General features: G+C 47.5%; 1 protein-coding gene across 2 annotated transcripts in view; it reads right to left on the reverse strand.

The window, feature by feature from the left end:
- The window catches only part of LOC144671516 (uncharacterized), a 39,300-nt gene extending 22,391 nt beyond the window's left edge, over positions 1–16,909 (reverse strand). For both annotated transcript variants that reach the window (XM_078533470.1, XM_078533471.1), the window contains exons 1-9: positions 16,809–16,909; positions 13,499–13,594; positions 12,936–13,058; positions 12,189–12,296; positions 8,898–9,014; positions 8,080–8,196; positions 7,264–7,380; positions 6,426–6,521; positions 5,182–5,253 (exon numbers count right to left, since the gene is read on the reverse strand). In XM_078533470.1, the coding sequence (XP_078389596.1) occupies positions 5,182–5,253; positions 6,426–6,521; positions 7,264–7,380; positions 8,080–8,196; positions 8,898–9,014; positions 12,189–12,296; positions 12,936–13,058; positions 13,499–13,592 (844 nt within the window). In that variant the 5' untranslated portion in view covers positions 13,593–13,594; positions 16,809–16,909. The remainder of the gene's footprint in view (positions 1–5,181; positions 5,254–6,425; positions 6,522–7,263; positions 7,381–8,079; positions 8,197–8,897; positions 9,015–12,188; positions 12,297–12,935; positions 13,059–13,498; positions 13,595–16,808) is intronic.
- Positions 16,910–17,487: the final 578 nt, after the last annotated feature.

Consider the following 17,487-nt stretch of genomic DNA (forward strand, 5'->3'; position numbering starts at 1 on the left):
ATTCTAGCTGGAAAAGCTCAGAATGCAGCTAGAATTTAAGGAAAGAGAAAGGGAAGCACAGGAGAGGGAAAGAGAGAGAGGGAGAGCTCTGAAAATTGGAAATGGAGCTAGCAACTCAAAGGGAGAGAGAGAAACCAGACAGCTGAAAGCTGCGGGGGAAAATCTCTCTCTGCCCAATAGCATCACCTAATTCCTTAACCCAGAACCACTTGGAGGCCCTCGAGTAGGCTAGATTCATTCCCAAATTTGAAGAGAGTGATGTGGAGTTGTCTTTTACCACTTTTGAGAAGTAGCAGGATAGTTAAAATGGCCATTGGATCGCTGGACATTTTTAATTCAGGGGCAGCTGTCAGGGGAAGCCCTAGAGGTCTACTCCATGCTGACTCCTGATGTGTCCATGAATTATGAGCAGACCAAGTGCCATCCAAAGTGCCTAAGTGTTAGTCCCGAAGGCACGTCGCCAGCAATTCTGGAACACTCGTAAGAAGCGAACACAAGCCCGCATAGAGTTCGAACTCCTAAAGAAAATTGCGTTTGACTGATGGTAAGGTCCCTAAGAATCCCACATACCTATGAAGGGTTGCATGAGTTGATATTGTTGGAGGAATTCAAAAATTGCTTACCCTCCAGCTTGTGGATACACTTGGAGAAGCAGAGAATCCTTGCGTTAGTCATTTTACCATCCTACAAGCTGCCTCACAGAAAAGGAGCTCTGCCTGGGTTGAATATCTGGTCTCATTTATACTGTTTCAGCTGGGACTTCTGTACCATGCATACAATTTTCAGCCCACTAACCTGTGTGAAGGACTACCTCACTGGACACTGTTTCCAGACTCTGGAACCCATGTGAAACACCACTTCTTTCCTCTGTGGTCTCTGCACTGTAAATCATTTTCTCTATCCCTCTTTTACTGTATGAATGCAAAGGTTACGTTGCAACCTTCCTCCCAAGGGATTGGGAAATACGCCATCACTTATGAAAGGGGGAAAGCAAATAAAAACACCTCTCTGTTTAAGGATATGTGGTGAGAAGAGAAATTACTGCTGTTTAAATAAACCCCCCTCCTGTCCCCGATGAAAGGATCTACTTGCAGTGGAAGCAATTCAGAGAAGGTCCATTAGATTGATTCTTGGGATGAAGGGGTTGTCTTATGAGGAAAGGTTGAGCAGGTTATACTCGTTGGAGTGAATGAGGGGTGATCTTATTGAAACATGTAAGATTCTGAGGACACTTGACAGTAGATGCTGGGAGGTTTTTTTCTCCCCACGGGGAATTAAGACAACAGGAGATGAGGAGAAATTTCTTCTTTCGGAGCGTCGTTAATCTTTGGAATTCTCTACCCGGAGGCTGGGTCATTGAATATATGAATTAGACAGTTTTACTGGTCTGCAAGGGAGTCCAGTGTTATGTGGGATGGGCAGGTAAGCAGACAAGTGAACTCGAGGCCACAATCAAATTAGCTATTATCTTATTCAATGGCAGAGCAAGTTTGAGAGGTCAAATGGACTGCTTCTGCTCCTATTTTTAAAGTTGTTATCTATTGTTCTAGCAAGCCATTCAGTTTCATCAAATTGCAATGAAAAATAAAAGCAGCTGGACCACCTAGTACCAAACTAGGCACCGGAGGTGTCAAAGGTACACCATGGCAAGCTGACCTTGCAAAATTCTCATCCCTGGCCCCAACCGCTTCCTCTTCACCATGGATGTCCAATCCCTCTACACCTCCATCCCCCACCAGGATGGTCTGAGGGCCCTTAGCTTCTTCCTTGAACAGAGGCCCGAACAATCCCCATCCTCCGTCTGGCTGAACTTGTTTTCACACTGAACAATTTCTCCTTTAACTCCTCTCACTTCCTCCAAATAAAAGGTGTGGCTATGGGTACCCGCATGGGCCCCAGCTATGCCTGTCTCTTTATGGGGTATGTGGAACATTCCTTGTTGCAGTCCCACTCCGTCCCCCTCCCACAACTCTTTCTCCGGTACATCGATGATTACTTCGGTGCTGCTTCATGCTCTTGTCGGGGCCTTGAAAAATTTATTAATTTTGCTTCCAATCTCCACCCCTCCATCATTTTCACATGGTCCATCTCTGACACTTCCCTTCCCTTCCTTGACCTTTCTGTCTCAATTTCTGGTGATAGACTGTCCACCAATATCCATTACAAGCCTACCGACTCCCACAGCTACCTCGACTACAGCTCCTCACACCCCGCTTCCTGTAAGGACTCCATCCCATTCTCTCAGTTCCTTCGCCTCCGTCGCATCTGTTCTGATGATGCTACCTTCAAAAACAGTTCCTCTGACATGTCCTCATTGTTCCTTAACCGAGGTTTTCCACCCACGGTCGTTGACAGGGCCCTCAACCATGTCCGGCCCATCTCCCGTGCATCCGCCCTCACGCCTTCTCCTCCCTCCCAGAAACATGATAGGGTACCCTTTGTCCTCGCTTATCACCTCACCAGCCTCCGCATTCAAAGGATCATCCTCCGCCATTTCCGCCAACTCCAGCATGATGCCACCACCAAACACATCTTCCCTTCACCCCCCCTGGCGGCATTCCGTAGGGATCGTTCCCTCCGGGACACCCTGGTCCACTCCTCCATCACCCCCTACTCCTCAACCCCCACCTATGGCACCTCCCCATGCCCACACAGAAGATGCAACACCTGCCCCTTCACTTCCTCTCTCCTCACCGTCCAAGGGCCCAAACACTCCTTTCAAGTGAAGCAGCATTTCACTTGCATTTCCCCTAACTTAGTCTACTGCATTCGTTGCTCCCAATGCGGTCTCCTCTACATTGGAGAGACCAAACGTAAACTGGGCGACCGCTTTGCAGAACACCTGCGGTCTGTCCGCAAGAAAGACCCAAACCTCCCTGTCGCTTGCCATTTTAACACTCCACCCTGCTCTCTTGCCCACATGTCTGTCCTTGGCTTGCTGCATTGTTCCAGTGAAGCTCAACGCAAGCTGGAGGAACAGCACCTCATCTTCTGAGTAGACACTTTACAGCCTTCCGGACTGAATATTGAATTCAACAACTTTAGATCTTGAACTCCCTCCCCCATCCCCACCCCCTTTCCGTTTCTTCCCCCTCCCTTTTGTTTTTTCCAATAATTTATATAGATTTTTCTTTTCCTACCTATTTCCATTATTTTTAAATCTATAACTGTCATGCCCTGTCAGTCTTTCCACCCCACCCCCACTAGAGCTGTACCTCGAGTGTCCTGCCATCCATGCTTAATTAGCACATTCTCTTAGATAATATCACCACCTTTTACACGTCTTTGTTCCTTTGTCTGTGACATCTTTTGATTATCTGCTCCTATCACTGCTTGCTTGTCCCTACAACCACCCCACCCTCAACTTCTCTCCCCCCACGCACCCCCCCCCCACCTTAAACCAGCTTATATTTCACTCCTCTCCTAACTTTACTCAGTTCTGCTGAAGGGTCATGAGGACTCGAAATGTCAACTCTTTTCATCTCCGCCGATGCTGCCAGACCTGCTGAGTTTTTCCAGGTAATTCTGTTTTTGTTTTAAAATTCTCATCAGTACAGTGAAGGGCCTAAGGCCTCACCCTGGATATTTTTTAAAAAAATATAGATATCCTCATGGCGATTTCTAAAATTTTAAAATCTGGACAAAGACGTTTTAAAATTGTTGAATCTGTGTGTCTGTGACCCCTGAACAAAAGGAGCTATCTGGCAGTTCCAAAGAAACTTGCACCTCCTTATCTCCGAAGAGACACCAACAACATTGTGGGCTGCACAGACCAAATTCAAAGAGAGCTACACAAAGGCCATCTGCATTTCATAAGCCAGGTTGGCCAACCGGAGTCTGATCATCTGGTAGGACAAAGGGCTCCGCCACCTTCCTTTCAATTCTTAATAGTTGAGACATTTAACCATCTCGGGAACCCAGACCTGGAATACACAACCTTTGTCTAAGATACTGAAGAGGTGGAAGTCGTGACATGGACCTCTAGTTTGTGTAACCAGTAATATTGCCTTGCTGTACTCAAAAGTCAGTCTGATCTTCTACCATCGTCCTAGCAGCAACATAGAAAAGGAGCTTTGCCCAGGTTGAATAACTGGCCACATCTACACTTTTTTTGCTATACTGCTGTACTATCGCCTACAAGACCGATTCATTTCCACATGCCTATCTCATTATGTGAATTAAACAACATCAGTTTTCAGCCTGTCAATCTCCGTGAAGGACTACCTCACTGGGCATTGATTCTGGACTCTGAAACCCGTGTGAAACACCATTTCTTTTCTCCTGGTCTCTGCACTGTAAATCTTTCTTTTCTCTATCCCTCTTTTACTGTATGAATGCAAGGGGGACTAAGTTGCAACCCCCCCTGCTGTGTTTTCAGTGTGTGCAAATAAACTAACTTTTGGGTTCATCCTATCTAGAGGTGGCTGTGGGGTTATTAATAGTAATTGGATCACACAAAAACCTAATACGACACCACTTATAAACAAGCGAAGCAAATCGAAACAATGTTTATGGACAGTGGCGAGAGGAGAAATCAATGCGGTTTAAATTAAGCCTCCCCTCCACCCCCGTCCGTAACAGTATCATCTGGGTCTTGTGCCAGAAGAGATCTGTTCCACAGACTAATCAAGTAACAGCCTGTCATAGTCATAGCCTCAGAATCATACTTAGCAGCCAATACCCTATACCTGGATATGTCCTGACCTTTGACAGACCCACCACACATTTCGGCACAATGATATAGCAAGAGTGTGTCCCAGGAAGTCCTCAACATTGGTTTGGCATAATAATTATTGCAGTGTTTAGTACCATTTGCAGGTCCTCAGATACTGAAGCAGTCCGTGTCCATATACAGCAAATCCTGGATAACATTTGGGCTTGGGCTGATAAGTGGCAAGTAACATTCATGCCTCACAACTGCCAGGCAATGACCATCTCCAACAAGAGAGTATATAACAATCTCCCCATGACATTAGCATAAATTAATCCCCCAGCATCAACATCTTAGGGATTTCCATTGACCAGACGCTCTTACTATCAACATTACAGATAACTAACACTTTATCAAACATCATGGAAACATATAGGAGTTTCCTGCACAGGGGATCCAGCCACAGACTGCGATGCCCATGGCACAACCCCTGCCCACAATTCACAACAGCTCCTTTTACTCTCACTTACATTTATCAAGATGTTCCTCCTTGCTATCTGAGCCGAACTCTGAATCGGTTGACTCTTCCCCCCAACTCGAATCTGTCAGAATGGAAGAAGCACATACCAATTAGAAAGCTGTTGGCTGGGAAATGTGGAAACAGTTGGCAATTATAGAGAACAAGGCAGGTTTTCAATCCCTCTAACAATGGTATATTGGGAATTCTATCCTCTGTATTTTATCAACACTCTCCATTCTGGGTAAACACTTGCTCTATTGTGCTTTTCGTGATTTCCCTTCTAAGTCGCTGTTATCTATTTTTCATATTTCTGACACTAGACATGGGAGAGATGGTGGTGTAGTGGTACTGACACTGGACTAATAATCCAGTGGCCCAAGCTGATGCTCTGGGAACAACTGTTCCAATCCCACCATGGCAGTTGATGGAATTCAATTAATGAATCTGGAATATAATGCTAGTCTCAGTAATGGTGACCCTGACAACAGTTGTAAGAATCTGGCACACTAATGCCCTTTAGGGAACAAAATTTGTCACCCTTACCTCATCTGACTTGAGAGATACCAGACCCAGAGCACTGTGATTGATTCTTAATTGCCCCTGAAATGATCTAGCAAGCCACTCAGTTTAAGGGCAATTAGGGATGGGCAACAAATGCTGGTCTTGACATCGAGGCTCACATCTCATGAACAAATAAAGTAAAAATGTCAGTTTGAGCCCCTACAGGATTTTCCAAAATCCTCCTTCTCTCCAGAGGGTAACTGTTGTCCCCCAACGTTAACTTCCAGCTGTCACATTAAACCTGCCCCCACTACAGGATGTGGAAGATTTACCCCCAACAGTAAACTACACCCTGGGAGGAGGCACATTGTGGACCAGGATAGTCATAACTACGACCTATCCTGTCATTCTCTCTTCCTCTTTACTGCTTAGGAACAGCTGAAATCAGGTTAGGAACTGCTCATCTCTTTCCAAAGAAACTGCAACAGTTGGAGATGAGACACAGCAAGAGCTCTGGAGACCTGTCGCTGGGTCACCAGGATTGGAGGTCCATGAAATTGCAGAACACAGGAGAAGCTTCAGCCCATTGAGACCCTGTGCCATGAGGCCCACCCAGGTCCAAAGCATAGATATGAGAGACTATATCAGACAGTGATATAACCAACAGGTGTTTCTTGCACCAGGCTTCCAGCCCCAATCCAAACCCTGACACCATGACCAGAACACTACATAACCCAACTTGCTCTCACTTACCTTCATCCAAATGATACTCCTTTATCACTCTTACCCCCATATCACTCAGTTCATGTGGCTTTATGTGCAATACGGAGGGAATCAGTTGAAGATCCGCTGTAATTGAAAGAAGAACACATCAATCAGAAACCTGATGGCTGGGTATTGTGCAAATGGCCATGAGCAGTAGAGGTGTGGGAGAGACAGACAGGGCAGTATTTCCATCTCTCCTTGAACAGTATATTGGGAATTCTATCCTGTGCATTTTATCAGCACTCTATTCTGGGTAAACACTTGCTCTATTGTGTTTTGCCTAATTTCGCTCCTAAGTCACATATCTATATTTCAGATATCTGACACTGGATATCAATCAGTTTGAGAGCCCACAGGAGTTTCCAGACTCCACCTTCCCTCCCAGAAGGGTAACTGTCTCTGTGTATAGCTCTGTGTTGTCATCGGGGCGGGCTGCGGTAGAACTAGCACTGGGTAACGCCGCGACGAGGGAGGCCTGCTGTTGGGTCATGGCAGGACGATGGAGGCCTGACACTGTGTTGTGGCATGACCAGCAGGCCCGGCTCCACGTTGTGGCGGGACAGTGACGCCTGAACCAGGTCAGACCAGGATGGGAGGTCCATGGAACTAGACAGAGGAGCTCCTCAGCCCATTGACCCTTTGCATCAAGGAGTCACCCTCAAGTCCCAAGCTGACAACCGGGCCATAGATAGCTGACGCAATATCAAACAGTGTCAGAATCCACAGGTGTTTCCTGCAGGTAGGACACAGCCCCTCCCAGAGCCCTAACGCATGTGCCTTCGTCCCATCCCAGAGTCACACAACAGCTCCTCTTGCTCTAACTTACCTTCATCCACATGTTCCACGTTGTCTTCTGAGCTGTCATCTGAATCAGTCAACACTTTCCACCAGCTCGACTCAGAACTACCATGTAGTATCGAGGAATCTTTCGGAAACTCATTTGCTAATGGAAGAAGCACAGGTCAATTTTGTTCACGTAATGTGGAAACAGTTGGCAGTTGTGGAGAACAAAGCACTTTTCAATCTCTCCAATGGCAGTATGTTGGTAATTCTATCACCACTCTCTATTCTGGGTGAACACTTGCTCGATTGTGTTTTACCTAAACTCCCTCCTAAGTCACTTATCTATATTTCAGATATATGGCACTGGATGTCAATCAGTTTGAGAGCCCACAGGAGTTTCCAGACTCCACCTTCCCTCCCAAAAGGGTAACTGACTCTGTGTATAGCTCTGTGTTGTCATCAGGGCAGGCTGCGGTAGAACTAGCACTGGGTAACGCCGCGACAAGGGAGGCCTGCTGTTGGGTCATGGCAGGACGATGGAGGCCTGACACTGTGTTGTGGCATGACCAGCAGGCCCGGCTCCACGTTGTGGCGGGACAGTGACGCCTGAACCAGGTCAGACCAGGATGGGAGGTCCATGGAACTAGACAGAGGAGCTCCTCAGCCCATTGACCCTTTGCATCAAGGAGTCACCCTCAAGTCCAAAGCTGACAACCAGGCGATAGATAGCTGATGCAATATCAGTGTCAGAATCCACAGGTGTTTCCTGAAGGTGGGACACAGCCCCTCCCAGAGCGCTAACGCATGTGCCTTCGTCCCATCCCAGAGTCACACAACAGCTCCTCTTGCTCTAACTTACCTTCATCCACATGTTCCACGTTGTCTTCTGAGCTGTCATCTGAATCAGTCAACACTTTCCACCAGCTCGACTCAGAACTACCATGTAGTATCGAGGAATCTTTCGGAAACTCATTTGCTAATGGAAGAAGCACAGGTCAATTTTGTTCGCGTAATGTGGAAACAGTTGGCAGTTGTGGAGAACAAAGCACTTTTCAATCTCTCCAATGGCAGTATGTTGGTAATTCTATCACCACTCTCTATTCTGGGTGAACACTTGCTCGATTGTGTTTTACCTAAACTCCCTCCTAAGTCACTTATCTATATTTCAGATATATGGCACTGGATGTCAATCAGTTTGAGAGCCCACAGGAGTTTCCAGACTCCACCTTCCTTCCCAGAAGGGTAACTGACTCTGTGTATAGCTCTGTGTTGTCATCAGGGCAGGCTGCGGTAGAACTAGCACTGGGTAACGCCGCGACGAGGGAGGCCTGCTGTTGGGTCACGGCAGGACGATGGAGGCCTGACACTGTTGTGGCATGACCAGCAGGCCCGGCTCCACGTTGTGGCGGGACAGTGACGCCTGAACCAGGTCAGACCAGGATGGGAGGTCCATGGAACTAGACAGAGGAGCTCCTCAGCTCATTGACCCCTTGCATCGAGGAGTCGCCCTCAAGTCCAAAGCTGACAGCCAGGCCATAGATAGCTGACGCAATATCAAACAGTGTCAGAATCCACAGGTGTTTCCTGCAGGTGGGACACAGCCCCTCCCAGAGCCCTAACGCATGTGCCTTCGTCCCATCCCAGAGTCACACAACAGCTCCTCTTGCTCTAACTTACCTTCATCCACATGTTCCACGTTGTCTTCTGAGCTGTCATCTGAATCAGTCAACACTTTCCACCAGCTCGACTCAGAACTACCATGTAGTATCGAGGAATCTTTCGGAAACTCATTTGCTAATGGAAGAAGCACAGGTCAATTTTGTTCACGTAATGAGGAAACAGTTGGCAGTTGTGGAGAACAAAGCACTTTTCAATCTCTCCAATGGCAGTATGTTGGTAATTCTATCACCACTCTCTATTCTGGGTGAACACTTGCTCGATTGTGTTTTACCTAAACTCCCTCCTAAGTCACTTATCTATATTTCAGATATATGGCACTGGATCTCAATCAGCTTGAGAGCCCACAGGAGTTTCCAGAGTCGCGTTTCCTTCCCGGACTGAGGGTACAGCTCTGTGTTGCCCCTAGCTTCTACATTAAACCTGCCCCAACTATTTTGTGGAAACATTTACCCCAACAGTAACCCATATGCTGGGAAGATGCACAGTGTGGAAGACGATAGTCATTACATTGACATGTCTTGTTGATCCTTGTCTGATTCTCTATTGTTTCAGAGCATCTGAAACCAGGATGAGAACCACTCGTCTCTTTCCAAAGAAACTCCAACCACCACTGCTGGCAGCTCGAGGGTAGACACAGCAAGAGTTGGGGTGGATTTCACTGGGTTTTGCCAGCTCAGCGAGACCTGCCACTGGGTCAGACCAGTATGGGAGGTCCATGGAACTAGACAGGGGAGCTCCTCAGCTCATCATCGAGTCCTTGCATTGAGGAGTTGCCCCCAGTTTCAAAGCCGACAGCCAGGCCATAGATATCTGACACGATATCACTGGAGTTTTCTGCAGGTGGGATCCAAGCCCTCCCAGAGTTCTGACATATGTATCTTCGCCTCATCCCAGAGTCCCACAACAGATCCTCTTGCTCTAACTTAGCCTCATCCACATGTTCCACACTGCCTTCTGAATCAGTCAACACTTTCCACCAGCTCGACTCAGAACTACCATGTAGTCTCAATGAATTTGCCAGAAACTCAACTGCTAATAGAAGCAGCACAGGTCAATTAAAACACTTTTGTTAGAGTAATGGGGTAATGCGGAAACAGTTGGCAGTTGTGGAGAACAAAGCCCTTTTCAATCTCTCCAATGACAGTATATTGGGAATTCTATCCTGTGCATTTTATCAGCATTCTGTATTCTGGATAAACACTTACTCTGTTGTGATTTTCCTGAATTCCCACTGAAGTCTCTTATCTATATTTCAGATATCTGGCACCGGATATCAATCAGCTTGAGAGACTACAAGAGTTTCCGGAGTGCTCTTTCCCTCCTGGACTGAGTGTACAGTTCTGTGTTGTCCTCAACATTAACCTCCAGCTGTCACATTAAACAGGTCCCCACCATCGTGTTTGGAAACAAAAACCCCAACAGCAACCCACACCTTGGCAACAGGCACATTGTGGACGAGGATAGTCATTATTTTGACATGTCCGGTTGATCCTTTTTCTGATTCTCACTCACTCCTTGATTTCAGCTGCTCTGAAGTGGTAAAAAGGGTTTCTCACGCCTCCCAAAGAAAGTGCAACAACTGCCGTTGACTGCTCGAGATTTGACACAGTAAAAGCTGGGGTGACCCATCACTGGGTCACACCAGGACGGAGGTGGAGAGAAGCCCAACATTGGGTCACACCAGGAAGTGAGGGGGGTGGGGGAAAGAGACCCATCACTAGGTCACACCAGGACAGGGGCAGAGGAACCTGTCTCTGGGTCACACCAGGACGGAGGTGGAGAGAAGCCCAACACTGGGTCACACCAGGAAGTGAGGGAGGTGGGGGAAAGAGACCCATCACTAGGTCACACCAGGACAGGGGCAGAGGAACCTGTCTCTGGGTCACACCAGGACGGAGGTGGAGAGAAGCCCAACATTGGGTCACACCAGGAAATGAGGGGGGTGGGGGAAAGAGACCCATCACTGGGTCACACCAGGGCAGGGGCAGAGGGACCCGTCTCTGGATAACACCAGGACGGGGGCGGGGAGAGACCCATTACTGGGTCTCGGGTCACACTGGAACAAGTTGGTGGGGCGGGGTGCATCTGTCACTGGGGTTGGGAGAACTGCCACTGGGGCACACCGAGATGGGGAGTGTGGGATGTAGGAATGGTGGGGGGGCATAACACAAGACTCGCCATGACATCATGCTGGGACAGAAGACCCATGGAACTACGGAAAGGTGAGGCTTTCCAGCCCACTTGCCTCCTGCACCTTGCGGTTGCCCCAGTCAAGAGCAACAGTAAGCCCATATTTATCCGAGACTGCAAGAAACAGCATCCTAACCCCCAGGGGTTGCCTGCATCGAGGTCCCAGCCCCCTTCCAGAGCCCATACTCCTGGAGCCCCGAGGACAGCCTTCCTTGCTCTCACTTACAATGATCTAGATTGTTTGCCTCCCTCTCCAAGCTCACCCCTGCTTCGTTCAATGATTGTGGCTGGCTTGACAATAACTCAAAAAGTAAGCCTGTCTCCGGGATATCCATCAGAAACTCCTCTGTTGTTGGAAGAAGCACATATCAATCAGAAACCAATTGGCTGGGGGTTGGGAGGGGTGGAGCATGTCAATATTTCTATCCCTCCAACAGTACATGGAAATTCTATCCTGTGCATTTTATCAGCGCTCTCTATTCTGGGTAAACACTTGCTCTATTGTGTTTTTCCTGATTTCCCTCCTAAGTCACTTTTCTGTATTTCAGATATCTGACACTGGATATCAATTAGCATGAGAGACTACAGGAGTTTCCAGAGTTCTCCTTCCCTCCCAGACTGGTTGTACAGTTCTGTGTTGTTCCCCAACATTAACCTCCAGCTACGACATTAAACCTGCATCCACTATTGTGTGTAGAAATATTTACTACAACTGTAACCCATACGCTAGGAAGAGGCACATAGTGGACCAGGATAGTCATTATCTTCACCTGTCCTGTTTATCCTTTTCCTGATTCCCACTCATTCTTTGCCACTTCAGAGCTGCTGAAACCAGGATGGGAACCACTCGTCTCTTTCCAAAGAAACTGCAGCAGTTGCGTTGGCAGCTCAAGAGGAGACAGAGCAAGAGCTGGGGAAGCCATCCCATGACCAAAGCCAACACCAGGGCCAACCACTGAAATCCAACAGTGGATTTGAAAAAGAACACCAAGTCCAAAAGGTAATTACTGCACCAGTGCCCCACCCAACTCCAAAGGACCCCAACCGCAAGGCACAGCACAAAGCCTTGGTACTAAATTTGTATCCTTGCTTCCTTACCATTGTAAAGATTGTCCTGTGCCTTTGTCTCTGTCTGACCGTTCAACTCCTGCAGTAACTGGTGAATATGGCCCTTTTGAAGGAGAGGCATCTGGCGAATCTGTAAAACTGGAAGAAGCACATGTCAATCAGAAACCTGAAGACTGGGCAATGTGCGAACACTCAGCAGCAGTGGGTGAGGGGGGCACAAACGGCAGATTTTCCATGCCTCCAATGACAATACATTGAGAATTATATTCTGTGCATTTTACCAACATTCCCTATTTTGGGCAAATACTTCCTGTATTGTGTTTTTCTGGAAGAGACACCTTCACTACCTTGACCTGTCCTGTTGTTCCTTTTCCTGAATATCTCAGACTCTCTCCCATTTTGGAGCTGGTGAAATCAGGATGTGAACCACTTGTTAATCCAAAGAAACTACAACAGCTGCTGTTGGCAGCTGGAGAGGATACCTAGCAGGAGCTGGGGGGGTTTATCACCAGGACAGACCACTACAAGGGAAGCCCATCACTGGATCGGACCAGGATAGGGGCAGGCCGTCAGCCCTGTGGAATTTCACAAAGAAGGGGCACTTCAGTGCATTCAGCCCATGTGGAGGGATCGCCCTATGTCCAAATCCCACAGTCGGGCCTTGAATATTGAACGCTATACCAAGAAGTGTCAGGACCCACAAGAGTTTCCTGGCAACCCAGCCACGCCCGAGAACTCCACCTTGCAGAGCCCCAACAACAACTTGCTCTCACTTACAATCCTCCAGATCATCTGCCTGCCTCTTCAAGCTCACCCCGGCAATGTTCAATTCTTGTGGTTCACTTGACAATGATTCAGAACTTCCATGCCATCCCCAGGGATCTGTCAGAAACTCCTCTGCTGTTGGATGAAACACACATTAATGAGAAATCTGTTGGCTGTTGAATGCACCCACCATCAGCCAGGGAAGAAAGCGGGAAAGAAAGAGGGGAGTCTTCAGCCAATTGAGACCCTGTGCCCTAAGGTCAACCCAGGTACAAAGATAACAGTCAGGCCATAGATATTCAACACTACGTCAAAACAGTAAAATAAAAGCAAAGTACTGTGAATGCTGGAAATATGAAATAATAAGAGAAAATGCTGGAATGATGCAGGTCTGGCAGCATATGTGGAGAGAGAAACAGTTAACATTTCAAGTCTGTATGACTCTTCTGCTGAGTTCACTATATCAAACAGTGCCATAACCCATAGGGGTTTCCTGCCCTGGGGGGTCCAGCCCCAATCCAAACCTCAATGCCAAGGCCAGAATACCAAATAACAACTCTCTGGCTTTCACTTACATTTATCCAGACATTTCTCCTTGCTCACCAGCATGTCACTCGAAACCTGTGGCCAGCTGAAAAATCTTGGGCGAATGGTCTGAAACTCCTTCATAGCTGGAAGAAGCACACATCAATTAGAAACTTGATGAGGACTGTGAAAATGGTCATTAGCAACGGAGGGGAGAAAAGAGAAACAGACCTGGTGCATTTTATTAGCACTCTCTACTCTGGGTAAACACTTGCTATATTGTGTTTTTCTTGATTTCCCTCCTAAGTCACCATTATCTATATTTCAGATCTCTGACACTGGATATCAATCAGCTTGAGAGCCCACAGGAGTTCCGTCTCCCAACATTAACCTCCAGCTACAACATTAAACCTGCATCCACTGTTGTGTGTAGAAATATTTACTGCAACTGTAATTCATACTCTGGAAAGAGGCACATAGTGGACCAGGATAGTCATTATCTTCACCTGTCCTGTTTATCCTTTTCCTGATTCTCACTCATTCTTTACCACTTCAGAGCTGCTGAAACCAGGATGGGAACCACTCGTCTCTTTCCAAAGAAACCGCAACAGCTGCTGTTGGCAGCTCAAGAGGAGACGGAGCAAGAACTGTGGAAGCCATTCCAGGACCAACCATTGAAATCCTACACTGGATTTTTAAAAAAGCACCAAAATCCAAATGGAATTTTCTGCACCGGAGCCACAACCATCCCCAAAGGACGCCGACCCCAAGGCCCAGCACAAAGCCCTGGGACTCAAACCTTCTTGCTCCCATAACGTTGCAGAGATTGTCCTCTGCCTTCCGCTCTGTCTGACTGTTTAACTCCTGCAGTAAATGGTGAACATGGCTCTTTGGAAGGAGGGGTAACTGGCGAATCTGTAAAACTGGAAGCAGCACATGTCAATCAGAAACCTGAAGTCTGGGCTTTGTGAACAGTCAGCAGCAGTGGGCGAGGGGGCACAAGCAGCAGATTTTCCATGCCTCCAATGACAACTCATTGAAAATTATATGCTGTGCGTTTTATATATTTTGGGCAAATATTTCCTGTATTGTGTTTTTCAAACAGAGACACCTTCATTACCTTGACCCATCCTGTTGTTCCTTTTCCTGATTCCCTCCGACTCAAAGATTGGCCAGGTGGTTAATAGTGAGGTTAAGTGTCTTGGGCTACAGGAAGATATAGACTTGGGCAGATCAGTGGCAGATGGAATTTAACCCTGAAAAGTGAGAGATGATACACTTTGGAAGGAGTAATTTGACAAGGAAATATTCAATGAACGGCATGACACTAGGAAGCTCTGAGGAACAAAGGGACCTTGGCATGTGTGTCCATAGATCTCTAAAGGCAGAGGGGCCTGTTAGTGGGGTGGTGAAAAAGGCATATGGGACATTTGCCTTTATCAATCGAGGCATAGATTACAAAAGTAGGAAGGTCATGTTGGAGTTGTATATAACCTTGGTGAGGCCAAAGCTGGAGTACTGTGTGCAGTTCTGGTTGCCACGTTATAGGAAGGATGTGATTGCACTGGAGGGGGTGCAGAGGAGATTCACCAGGATGTTGCCTGGGATGAAACATTTACATTATGGAGAGAGGTTGGATAGACTTGGGTTGTTTTCGTTGGAGCAGAGAAGACTGAGGGGCGACCTGATCGAGGTATACAAGATTATGAGGGGCATGGACAGGGTGGATAGGGAGCAGCTGTTCCCCTTAGTTGAAGAGTCAGTCACAAGGGGGCATAAGTTCAAGGTGAGGGGCAGGAGGTTTAGGGGGGACTTGAGGAAAATCTTTTTGACCCAGAGGGTGGTGATGATCTGGAATGCGCTGCCTGGGAGGGTGGTGGAGGCAGGTTGCCTCACATCCTTTAAAAAGTACCTGGATGAGCACTTGAACGTCATAACATTCAAGGCTATGGACCAAGTGCTGGTAAATGGGATTAGGTAGGTAGGTCAGGTGTTTCTCACGTGTCGGTGCAGACTCAATGGGCTGAAGGGCTTCTTCTGCACTGAGAGATTCTGTGATTCTATGCCGCATCGGAGCAGGTGAAAACAGGGTGGGAACCACTGGTCACTCTCCGAAGAAACTGTAACAACTGCTGTTGGCAGCTGGAGCAGAGACCAAGCAAGAGCTGGGGAGGTTTATCATCAGATCAGACTACAATGGGGAGACCCGTCATCCAGTCCAACCGTGATGGGAAGTCTGTGGAATTCCTCAAAGAAGGGGCACTTCAGCACATTTAGCCCCAGTGCGGAGGGACTGCCCGATGTCCAAATCCCACAGCTGGGCCTTCGATATCGAACACTATACCAATACCAAACAGTTTCGGAACTCTCAGGAGTTTCCTGGCAACCCACCTTCTCGCCCTCCCCCCACCCCCACCCCCCAGAACTCCACTTTGCAAAGCCCTAACAACAACCCTCCTTGCTCTCACTTCCAATCCTCCAGATTATCTGCCTGCCTCTCCAAGCTCACCCCAGCAATGTTCAACTGTTGTGGTTCAAAGAACAAAGAAAAGTACAGCACAGGAACAGGCCCTTCGGCCCTCCAAGCCTGCGCTGATCATATAGCACTTGCGGGGTCCGTATCCTTCTATTCCCATCCTATTCATGTATTTGTCAAGCTGCCTCTTAAACACCACTATCGTACCTGCTTCCACCACCTCCTCTGGCAGCGAATTCCAGACACTCACTACCCTCTGCGTAAAAAACTTGCCCTGCACATCTCCTCTATAGTTTTCTCCTCTCACCTTAAATCTATGTCCACCCTGGGAAAAAGCTTCTGACTATCTACTCTGTCCATGCCACTCATAATTTTATAAACTTCTATCAAGTCGTCCCTCAATCTCCTTCGCTCTTGACAATGACTCTGAACTTCCATACCCTCCCCAGGGATGAAATACACATCAATTAAAAATGTGTTGGCTGATGAATGCGCACATGATCAGCAGGGGAAGAAAGCAGGACAGAAAGAGGGGAGTCTTCAGCCCACTGAGACCCTGCACCGTAAGGCCAACCCAGGTTCAAAGGCAACAACCAGGCTATAGATATTCAACACTATATGAAAACAGTAAAATAAAAACAAAATACTGTGAATGCTGGAAATCTAAAATGAGAAAATGCTAGAATTACTCAGCAGATCTGGCAGTTTCTGTGGAGAGAGAAACAGTTAACATTTCAAGTCCGTATGACTCTTCGAATTCACTACATCAAACAGTGCCGTAACCCACAGGGGTTTCCTGTCCGGGGCTGGGGAGTGCAACCCCAATCGAAACCTCGACACCAGGGCCAAAATGCCGAATAACAAACCCCCTGGCTCTCACTTACATTTATCCAGACATTTCTCCTTGCTCACCAGCACATCACTCCAAACCTGTGGTCAGCTGTAAAGTCTCGGGCGAACGGTCTGAAACTCCTTTGTAACTGGAAAAAGCACAGGTCAATTAGAAACTTGACGGCTGAGGACTGAGAAAACGGTCGTTAGCAACTGAGGAGAGAAAAGAGAAACAGACCAGGTGTATTTTATCAGCACCCTCCATTTTGGGTAAAAACTTGCTCTATTGTGTTTTTCCCCCTAAGTCACTGTCATCTGACACTGGATATTAATAGCTTGAGAGGCCACAAAAGTGTCCAGATTGCGCAACAGGGCCATAAATACCCGACATAATCTCAAACAGAGCCAAAGCCCAGAAGACTTCCCAGAACCCCGCCAACCTGAATCAGGCTCTCCCACCTTGACACTCAAAACAGCCTGTCCACCATCCCTAAGCAGCTTCAATCTCTGACCTTTCAATGCAACAACTACTAGAACCGAACAAACGCACTCAATCCACAAACTGTCTATGCCAATCATTAGTCTGTCCGCCAATAAATGAACAATAAGTAGTGGGGTGGACGAAACCCCACCTTCGATTGGTGTGAAAGACAAAGCTGTAATTGGCCCACTGGCCTCTCTCTTCCGCTAATAAAGCAGCGTCTGTGGTTGGATGTAAATTCTCGCTGATCC

Source organism: Cetorhinus maximus, chromosome 33, assembly GCF_964194155.1.
Source record: "Cetorhinus maximus chromosome 33, sCetMax3.hap1.1, whole genome shotgun sequence".
Taxonomy (NCBI): Eukaryota; Metazoa; Chordata; class Chondrichthyes; order Lamniformes; family Cetorhinidae; genus Cetorhinus; species Cetorhinus maximus.